The sequence below is a fragment of the Portunus trituberculatus genome, chromosome 42 (assembly GCF_017591435.1).
Source record: "Portunus trituberculatus isolate SZX2019 chromosome 42, ASM1759143v1, whole genome shotgun sequence".
NCBI lineage: Eukaryota > Metazoa > Arthropoda > Malacostraca > Decapoda > Portunidae > Portunus > Portunus trituberculatus.
The window spans coordinates 12067446-12078730 of NC_059296.1; the positions used below are offsets into that span (position 1 = coordinate 12067446).

Here is an 11285-nt window from a genome sequence, read left to right on the forward strand (position 1 = left end):
AAAACAGTTACACATCACCACAAACAATAAGTATTGATACTAGTAACTTGCTCAATACTGGTCATTGATACTATTGGCATGAGTGAAGAAGAGAGATGCACTTGAGATGCCAATAAGTCAGTTTGTCCCAGCTAATTATTTTCTGTTTACTGATAGGCGTTAAGCATAACATACTTCCTTATTAGCCTGTGCTACTACAATGCAGATCAACATTTGTTGTTGCTGGGTTGTGAGAAAATTTACTGAATATGAATCAAAAACTATTTTAATGTGTTTCAACAAGAGACAAGTCAAGGAGCTAGGGAGAGTAACTGAGGGCATCCCGTGAGGATCATAAGACTTCAAAGGGATAAGGCTAGGGCATTTTCTTTACATTTCAAAGTGCTTTTCCTCTAATTTATAAACTTCCTACAGAACATCCAGCACATCAATGGGTCATGTCAGGTGTGCCTTCACCCTTTCACCAAGGTTAAAATGACTGAGTTATTTTCAAGCACTCACCAGTTTCTTTCCAATCACCTCTATCACACAATCACTCTTCCTTCTTGCACTGTCATTTATCTCATTTGGTGTTCTCTTCACCCACTCCACGAATGTGCTTTTCTGCCATAAATAGAAAATATATAAAAATCCATCACTCACCAGTATTATCTGGAACAGTAGTGTGCTTGACAAATGCCACATCACCACCACCATGTACCAGACACCTGAAGGCACCAGTGTAAGAGTAGAAAGGCTCAGCACCTCCTCTGAGGCACTTGTTTTCACCTTCACCAATGCACAGACTGCAGAGTCTGTCCACATAATGCTTTTGTGCATTGTACATGGTATTATTAGCTCCAGGAGCACAGGACCCACTTGAGAAGAACTCTGCTATGGCATCAACATAGTTACAGTGTTGTGGATTGATGAGACCCAGGTTCAGCAGAGTAGCAACAGGGAGTTTCCATCCTATTGAATGAATACATATTAAAAATACATAAACAATTTATCATAAAATATAATAAATGATGGTAAATTAGTATAAATACCCAATTATCATACTTTTAATTACCTGCATCAACTTTTTAAAAAATTGTCTCAAAATAAATGAGTTCTCCCAACAATTTGATACTACAACTGAGCTAAACTTGATGCCAGTCACTAAAATAACAACTCTAATATGAAAATCAATATCATCATCTGTGAATCTCCATGGGTTTCCAGCTTACCATTATCTTGGTAAAAAAATATAAAAACATCGAAAAAAACACAAACTATAACATGTACATAGTATGATGAAGGATACAAAGTTTTACTTCTGGAAGAGACTCAACATTACACACACAATGAGACACATGGGTCCCATCAGCATTCATAAAACATCTATCAATAACTTTCCTTACAAATATCTACTTTAAGGTTCAATGATTCCTTAATTTTTACCTGCTGTCTTGTCAATGCCTGTGTGACATGATTTGTGACCCCGTAGTTGGCTGAAGGATGTGATGTTGGAATTAGCCTTCACAACAGCCACAGCATAGTATGACGAAGTATGTCTGCCAGTTTTTGTGTCATATACTTCACTCAGTAGCCGTTGAAATCCAAAGTCTCTAAGGAAAGATATACATACATTGTTATGCTCAATGTAGCAACATCTTAGTCTTAACTATAGTGTGCATCTCATCATGTAGCCACACAGGTTCATAACCATAACTATATAACATAACCAACAATTAAACTTTTAAAAGGGTTCACTTGTGACTAAGGCTATGAAACAGTAAGGACAAACTGTATACAAGGCAGATTGATGCACATATGATAGAGACATTTTTCTGTACATAGTACATATTATGTCATTGCATTATTACAAATTTTATTCAAATTTGAATAAAGATACATATAAAACAACTTTGAAATAGTAATTCTATTAGGTAAATAAGTTTGGGTAAGTATGAAATAACAAAAAATAAGAAAAAAGAAATTGCATACTGGATACTCTGAACAACTACAGTGGTACGCTTTTGAGTATGAACAATTTGGATTACAAAAAAAAAATTGGTTTCTTTTTTTTTTTTTTTGCATTGGAGAACGAACTTTGCTTTGGAGTGTGAACAAAAAAACAAACACGGTCAACAAATTGCGCGCAGCACTGCGCGATCAGCTGACTGCATGCTGGGGCACCACACTGCCTCAGTGCCTCAGGAGTGTTGTTTACAATTGTTTTGTTTTTGTTTTGTAGTGCCATGGATAACAATATTAAGTTTTTTTAGTTATTAAGATCACTGCCTAGCATAGCAGCACACATGGTCACGAGACATACAGACATACGTATGGAAGATTCTAGAAGATCCGAGGGAAAGAGAGAGTATCCAGCTCATGAATTAAAAGCCTTAACCCTTATAGCCTGTCCAGCACAATTGTGGCTCGTATGTTAGAGCCCGTCAGGCATGACCATTGTGCTTTTCAGAAGCCGCGCTCCCACAGTCTAGATATATCTTATATCTGGACCGTGCGTGCTCCTTTATGACACACAGTTTGTTTATGCTTGAGGCTATCTATCATATATTGAGGCCTGTCATTGGCCCATTGTTTTCAAGATGGTGGACACTTAGCCAAACACGTATCAGCTTTTACAAGGATATGTTTGTGGAAGCGTGAGGGCGCCAAGCATGAGGATGATGAGAACACATACGTCAGTATGCTGTATTTTATCCTTTTTTATGTATTTCTTGGTGAGATATAAGATATACGTGTATTTCCATGGATAAGTAAGTAGTTCAGAAACATATGATGCATGATAATAGTGGAATTGTTATTTTTATCTCGTTATTGGTTTAGATAAGAGTGATGGAGTCGTCTGAGGAGGATGTGTTGACGCTTGTTTCTGACCACGAAGAAGTTTAAGTTTCATATTACAATTTGCTTACTTCCCTCATGTATTTTCCATAATGAATGCAGTATATCAAAGAAAAACTTATTGGCTTATATAAGAGTGTGTGGTGCTGACTTGATGGAGTCACATGAGAAGGATGTGGTAACGCTTGTTTCTGACCACGAGAAGTTGAATTTTCATTATATTACATTTTGCTTACTTTCCTGCTTTATTTTCCTGTCTTTTATAGTTATAGCATAATAGTAGTAGTAGTATATATATTAATAGTATGCAAAAAATAAGAAATTAGGTGAAAAATACATTTTTTTTGGTCTTGGGAGGTGGTTTGGAACGAATTATGATTTCTTCCATAAGAATACATGTATTTTGATGCTTTGGAGTAAGAACATTTTGGAGTAAGAACAAAATTTTGAACAGATTAAGTTTGTATTCCAAGGCACCACTGTAAATGAAAATAGAGTGGAACTTACTTGGTGAATCGGTACACATCGCCACTGTCCAAAGCAATGACATCAGCATTTCCATAGTAGATATGAGAATACCAGTTCATGCGTTCTTGTACACAGCCAATACCAATCCCACTTCCAGCATCAAAGGCTTGAGTCACCATAGCCAGGTCTTCACACTTAGCCATCTCATCTTCATTGCGAGTACAAAACTTCACTACTTTCTGCCGGCTAGTGTCATCAATCGTGTACCCAGCTGCAGGATAGAATATACTTTAATTCCAAAATCCAATGGTATAATAAAAATATCAATTTCATCCAAAATAATAGGGACAGGTACATAATGCTACTCTGTGGTGCAACTTGGGAATAAACTATAGAAAAAAACAAAAACATAATCCATAAGTCCCTAATTAGGGAAAAGACTCAAAATGGATATTTCAACACAATTTCATCCTATTATGAATATGTATTAAACTTAAGTGTAAGCAAAGAATAATGAAGTGATATGCTTGATAGAAACTAATGTAATGGTCCAAGACAGAATATGGTGAATTAGTCATTTTAATCCAACTCAAGAGGACTTTAAACAGTGCATCAGGTCTTTTTTTTTTTTTTCTTACTAAATCTTTGTTATTCATTATTTGGCCATGATATTTTTATTGAAATTCAAAACCAGTATATAAATAAGTAATGTGGTCCAAAGCTATCCTTAGTCCCTCCTACTTTGATGCAGGCACTAGTGGTCCCCTTTAGAATAGTATTTTTTGTCAAATCTATCTTCTCAAGCAGTTTTTATAGTAGACACATGCCTTACATGTGAAAAAGCCCACTCTGTGGTCTTCCACATAAGTGCCTTTTTCTTTTAATTTGCCTCAATGTCAAGAATGAGTACATTCAAATATAACTTTTTGGAGAGAGACAAAGTACAAAAAAAGAAAAAAAAAATTGCAACAAAAACTGAAAATATTTGTAACGTTAGAATTTCTTATTTTCAAGTCCTTGTTTAATTAGTATTCATACAAAAATGGTGAAAAATCTGAAAATTATTTAAAATAATTCTTATCTGATACTAACAGCATGTGGCAAATTATCATAGCATCACATCATACAAAGCAATATCCATATCTGAAGTATTGTCCACAGTAAACCCTTACCCTTTTCAATAATATCAGAAGGAGTGTGAGGTTGGTTAAGTTGGGTTATCTGTGTTTTAAGTGGAAGCCTTAGTGTCTCCATCACAGCATGACTTTGAACAGCAAGAACATCTATGCTTCTGAAAGTTAATTGTTTTATATAATTAAGTATACCAAAGACTGTTGGTATTGATGCTCATCACATATGTCACAGCTACACAAATCAAACACTATATAGCCATTATGCTCCACTGCAGTGAACATTTTGAAAAAAAAAAAAAAAAAAAAAAAATGCTAATATATTGAAAAAAAATTTAATTAATTAATCAATTAATTAAAAAAACATGAAAATATGGTTACACTTCAATTTCAAGTCACTATCATACTAAGCAAATTTATTTGGATGAAAAACTTCCTTCTAATTCTTTACTTCACAACTTCTACACCTTGAACCACATGTCATAGATATTAACATTTATATCTGAATGAAAGTTTTTATCTTGTTAATCTATATAATATATAGATCTAGGGCATATTATGTCCTAGACATTTCCCTCATGATAAGAACAATCCAGTTACAGAAATATCTATGTCTTTACCATATGCATATCAACATAAAATTCAAAATAGCATACCTTAGGCATTTTGTGGTGTTACAGCTGGAAGCAGACATAAAGACTGGTACAGGCCTCTTACCCCAGTCACACGGTTCTTCTCTCAAGCCAGTTGAGTCTCCAAGAGGCTGGATTGATCCTCCATCATTACTACGACAGTAGTGAAACAGCCTCTCAACATCAGGATTCTGCAATAACCAAATGTAAAATCAATAACAATAATGTATATAAAAAAATGTATTGAAAAATAAATAACAATAATCATATCAATATAAATGCATATTATTATTTACCTTCCTTACTAGCTATATTTCCAATATCCTGTCCCCACACCATAAACTTTCCTCTTAGTTGAAATCATGGTAAGAAAGATTTTCAATCTTCATCCAAAAGGAGAGTAAGAAAAGAGAAAAAAAGTCGCCCAGGTCATAAGGGCAGTGAACATGAAATTAGCATAAGAAGTGATACATAATTGCAGTGAGGAATGAGATGGTGAAGACAGTCAGTTGGAAGAGAGTGACAAGATAAAATGTTTTTCATTTCACCCTTCAAAATATTAGTGTGAGTGGAAGCCCCTCATATATTTAAATAAAGCATAATCCATGTATTTAGAATAACATCACCCTTAGATCTTGTCACTCATTCCATTTCTTTCCCTATTTACATTTTCCCAGTCTTACTGTAACTCTCAATTTCCTCAAGTCCACATCAGAAACAATGGCAGCATCAGCAGCATGGTCCAAGAGACATGTAAGAGTTCCAGAACCAGCATAAGGATCACCTTCATCACAGGTTTGACGTAAACAGGCACGACACAGGTGAGGATGTTGTTGCTCTGAAATTGCACAGTGATCAATATTGTAAAAATTCAGTTTATACAGTTTTCAATGGTCATAAACGATAGTAATATCTCAAAGTATATCTAACCTGAGTCCTACGTAGAGGTAAAAAATTCAGGATCCCTTAGACATCCCTTAAGTCATCCACTCTTTCTTAAAGACTAGACCCTTACTTAGCTCCCAGTCTGTAGTTGGATCAAGAGACCAAGGTCCTGGAATGCAGGCTGAAGTCCATGCTTCACTGAGTCTCTCAATGTGTGCCTACAATGTAAAATAAATTGACATTATATCATCCATAGATGGCATGAGACATATTGGCACATAAGATTGCATGAACACCTTATACTGTACAATATTTGTTACAATACAAAGCAACAATGAAAAAAAACTTTTCATCTACAGGTTGAACCTCCTTAATCCGGTATTCTTTCATTCGGGAACACCTGTAATCGGGCAAATTTTTTGTGTGCCGGAATTTTTGAATTGGCCAGAGTAATTTGCCGGACCACCGCTAGGACGCGGCAGCGCTGTAATGTGTTTTGGAGCCGGGGCATTCTGGGTCAAATTTGGATCAGTACCACGCTGCCGCTCATTGCAAGCACCACCCCCCAGGTGCATAAAAAAAATTTTCTGTAATATTTGCCCCTAAACATGGCTTCCAAGCGACCAGGAAGTGATAGTGTTGTGTGTGAACCAAAGAAAAAGCACAAACATATGACAATATCAGTGCAACAGAAAGTGGACCTATTGAGGAAGCTAGATAAAGATGTTTCAGTGCAGAGCCTATGCCAACAGTACAACATTGGCTCATCAACCGTCTATGATATAAAAAAGCAGAAGAATCAACTTCTTAAGTTTTACAGTGAGTGTGAGAGCAAGAAGAACATGGAGGTTTGTAGAACACTTAAGGAGGATAAAAGCAGTGATTTAAGCTTCGGCGCGCTGGTAACGTCCCTGTGTCCGGCGAGATGATAATGGCGCAGGCAAAAATTTTCCAAGTTGAACTTAATTTACGTGTTTTTCTATATACTTCTGCATGTATATTTTCATGTACAACTATCATATATCAAAACAATGTTACAGCTACACTTGTATAATGCAGGGCAAGTATATAGAGGGTGTTTTGTGGACCACCTATAGTTCGGAATTTTCCATGGTCCGCAAGTCTAAGGTCCGGTGGTTGCTGGATTTGGGAGGTTCAACCTGTACTTAGTAAATTGAAAACCTCTTTTCAAAAAAATTGTATCAAAGTTTTTGTAAAAGCAGTAACCTGCCTGACAAAAATAATTTCAGAGGCAAGAATTCATACATGACAATTTCTAATCAAAACAAATCTTCACAAACCTTAATATCTGGCAAGAAGATGTCTGAATCAAGGGTGATGGGGCGGTAGAGTGCTCGTGGATAGGAGCGGTGAAGCTGAAGTCCTGGGTGACACAGGCTCTTGGGTTTTGGGTTGGATGCATTGTGTACAAGTAGATAGGCACGTTGCACTTCATCTTTGCTGACTATAAAAAAACACAAATATATACACTAAATACAAAATATTTTCTATTTATCTAGTTTATTTATCTATCTATTATTTCTTATCTTTTCCCTAGTCTTTGATTTGGATTTTGAGAAATGTTATAGTGAGTGCATGGATGCTTTTCCTATCCAGACCAGAATTTGAACAAGCACACCTGAGGGCCCCTTGGAGCCAAAGTATGACTGACTATTTTACATTTATGCATCAATTATACACCCTAAATTTTCAAGAAGAAAATGAGAAAGTAAAAAAAAAAAAAAATTTTTTTTTTTATTTGAATAGCATAAATGACATACATGTTATTTTCAACAATACTGTATATAGTAATCACTTATAAGTCCACTAAATCACTATGAATGATTCAGAATTGAAAATATGTAAATTTTTCTTATAAACAATTCTAACCAATCATTAGGCAGTGAATTAATGTTAAAAAAATACTTTCATAAAGTTTCAAGTGAATAGGTGACAAACAAAGATTTTCATTCCTCAACTGAAAGGATATACTCACAAGCTTGGAACACCACCTGTTGTTCATTCCCAAAGAATTTGGCAGCCACTTTCAAGTCTTCTGCTTCAAAGTAACCAAAGTCTGCTTCCCTGCTTTTCATTTTCTTTAAGCAGTCAAGCCTATTGAGAATAATATCATTATAATATCTAAAAAATATATATAAATTCTATTACAAATCTGTATGTAAATTGCCAATAATAATCACTTGATTTTCACTTAATTTGCTTTTCTTTACACTGATTCCAACTTAACTTGCTTTTTTCTCACACAAACATAGAGCATCCATAACAGGAGCTCAGTGAGGCCTTGTGAGTGTCATATATAATAGTCAAAATAGGAGGAAATAAGTGGTGGATTCATCTAAAAAGTTTGGAGGGTGTTATGAGTGAATAATTGCGATGATGCTAGCAGTATCCTTATCAATATAATCCTACTGCAAATACCTTATCATTAATGATAAAATATATATACATATAAGTGTATACAAAGATGAATATATGCAAACAACTACCATGATCATGACATATACAAACATACTTTTCTAATGTGCTAAAAAGAAATACAAATAAGCTCCTACCTGTCCCTGACCACAATGCAGTTAATGATGCCCCCAGACACTTGTGTCAGGTGGGAGCAGTCAGTCCCTGCTTCCACACACAAAAAAGCTAGAACAAACAAGATTTAGTTATTTCTACTCAATAAGAAAAATCAGTGTTGGTATGAATGCATGACAGGATACCTAGTTGTTCCTTTTATATATTTTGTTACAAAAAATGAAATTAAAAATAAATTCTTGACCACTTACAAGTAAAAGTATCTACTATGTTTTAGATTATTTGGGTTCCTCTGAATCATATGTACGTATCACAGTAAATCTGGATGATGGCACAGAGTGACATGCAAGCAATACCTCTATCTATGTTCCGTGTTAGTCCAGGTAGTTCACTTCTGGGCATGGCTGCTGGAAATCCCCACAGCAACAGCAGCCCCATCCAAACTACCACAGCTTTTATCACTGCCATCATAAAGTCCTAGGAACAAATGCACTTCTTTATAGGCTGAATAGGATGAAGAAATATTATTTAACCTTTAAAAGTAGGTACTTACAAGTTACATAGCAAACTAATGTAGGCAGAGTAGAGACGGATTCACACGTGTCAATATGCGACTGAAATTGCAGGTTACTAAAAGTATCGACTGAATTCTTCTAGTCGAAACACGTTCACACATAGCGACTGGGAAGTATCAGATGGTTGGCGGAAGTGAATATAAACAAACAGCTACCCAACAAGATGTCTTCCTCTGGTAACGATGACGATTGTGATCAAATTAAATCATCACAAGTATTCAATCCTCACCTCCTACAACATCTGCACAGAGGGAAGCCATCGCTTCGAACACCGATTGGCATAAGCGTTTTTTTTTTTTTTTTTTTTTTTTCTGTAGAATTCACTTTAAGGGTCCCAGACGTGCTTTTCCCTCACCAACTCCAAATCATTCTTCTCTACATCGACACCACATTTTCAAACCTTTCTCTGTGACGTCACAATGTAAACAAAATCGAAAATCAACTGAACTAAACAAACATGTTGGTCTTATTTTGCGACTGTTTTTCCCAGTAGCTAGCCAACGATATTCAGTCGGAAACTCTACCGACTTGCAATTTTAGTCGCAATTTGACATGTTTGAACCCGCCTTAATACTGACATCAGAATAATTCATCAGAATAACTGAAAAAATGTTTGACTAGTTCGACTACATACATAAAGTTACCTGTCAGACAGCTTCCCACAATGGAAGGGATGTCAACACAGACAGTATAGCCCAAGATGTATTAGACTTAGTCTAATACATCTTGGTATAGCCATCTTGCTGTTTCTGAGATTGACATGTTTGTGAACACTAGAAGCTCATTAACAGTACCAAGATGAGTATTTACCCTTTTTAATAGTTAAACTGGTTAAACAATATGAACAACCTAAATTAAATTAGTTACATATCCTTAACTCACCTTCACTTTTTTTTTTTTTTTTAAAGCTTTCATGTACTCCACCATATTAAGTTTTCATAAGCTGATCAAGACAAGACTATATATTTTTTTCTCGATATTTTTTTCCATCTACAAAGCTTTCTTTTCAATTCATCTGTTCCCGGCTAATTCTCTCCCTCGTTATTTTCTACTGTTTCTTATTTAATTTTCATTTGCCTCGCTAAAAATACTGGAAGAATAATCACACTACAAATAATAGGTACACTAAGCGTGTTGGCATGGCAAGAATTAATGGCAGAAAAATTTCCATCTACTACGTATTTACAGCCTTCTCGTGACCTCTCATTGACAATTTGACTGAAGCAAACTGAATGGTTACTCTCATTATGGTTAAAAGAAAACGATTTTGGGACCATTTGCAATTCAATTAAATCTCAGTAGACTGAAAGGTCATGCACAATCAAGCCTGATACATCACCATTGTAGACCAATCACGTGATGCTAGGGAAATTCTTACTAAAACACGCAGGAGCCCACATCGTGTAAGCACTTTCCTTCTGTCCATATTACGAAAATAATAATGAGAACAGTGTTACAGTACATGTCATAGACCTCCCAAAAAGCATCTATAGTATAAAAAAAAAAAAGAACACACACTACATTACCTAGCTGCCAGCAGAAGCGAGCTACAGTTCCGCAATTGCAGTCACTGTGGGTTTCTGCTGCCCACTGTTGGTTGAGGGCCGTTGCCTACCTCTCTTGTCCTCGCCGAGGGGGTTCTCTACCATCACTACGTCATGATCACTGGCCTTCCCCTTAAGTTTCCTGCTAATGCAAAACAACGTATTTTTAACGTCGTTAACATGCCCTGTAAACACTTTACAGATGAACAAACTTATATAACAAGGTACATACTTCAATAATACCATAAATACTTTATATAGATATTATTCGGGAGCAAGAAATTAAATGTTTATACTGCGCATACCCTTCCGCAAGCTTCATAAACTGCCCGAATCACCAAACAGCTGCGACCGGTTGGCCTTAGTGACATGTCTGCGTTGCCTCATGTACGACGATGATGAGGGGAAATCCTGTGTGATCAAGACGCACCGCCACCAACACGTGTCGCCCGCTATCATCTACTCCCACTGATCGTGATCTAGATACTTACAACTTATTGAATGTATATACCGATGAAAACATTCGGCCAGCATGTAGACCAGCAACTTCAAGACCATCATAGAGTAGGTCGAAATATATGTTTAATCTAATTTACTTGTGTGTTATCTTCCGTATCAATGCCTGTTGTGGTCAATTTAAACTTAGGTGAGAATGCTGTCCAC

At 35.9% G+C, this 11285-nt stretch overlaps 1 protein-coding gene across 1 annotated transcript in view; it reads right to left on the reverse strand.

Moving 5' to 3' along the window:
• Nucleotides 1-10761, reverse strand: part of LOC123517672 (transferrin-like) — a 35396-nt gene extending 24635 nt beyond the window's left edge. The window contains exons 1-12 of the mRNA XM_045277995.1: nt 10605-10761; nt 8860-8980; nt 8527-8614; nt 7950-8068; nt 7255-7418; nt 6084-6171; nt 5752-5906; nt 5093-5259; nt 4479-4597; nt 3346-3577; nt 1426-1592; nt 643-951 (exon numbers count right to left, since the gene is read on the reverse strand). Coding sequence (XP_045133930.1) covers nt 643-951; nt 1426-1592; nt 3346-3577; nt 4479-4597; nt 5093-5259; nt 5752-5906; nt 6084-6171; nt 7255-7418; nt 7950-8068; nt 8527-8614; nt 8860-8974 — 1723 coding nt within the window. The 5' untranslated portion in view covers nt 8975-8980; nt 10605-10761. The remainder of the gene's footprint in view (nt 1-642; nt 952-1425; nt 1593-3345; nt 3578-4478; nt 4598-5092; nt 5260-5751; nt 5907-6083; nt 6172-7254; nt 7419-7949; nt 8069-8526; nt 8615-8859; nt 8981-10604) is intronic.
• Nucleotides 10762-11285: the final 524 nt, after the last annotated feature.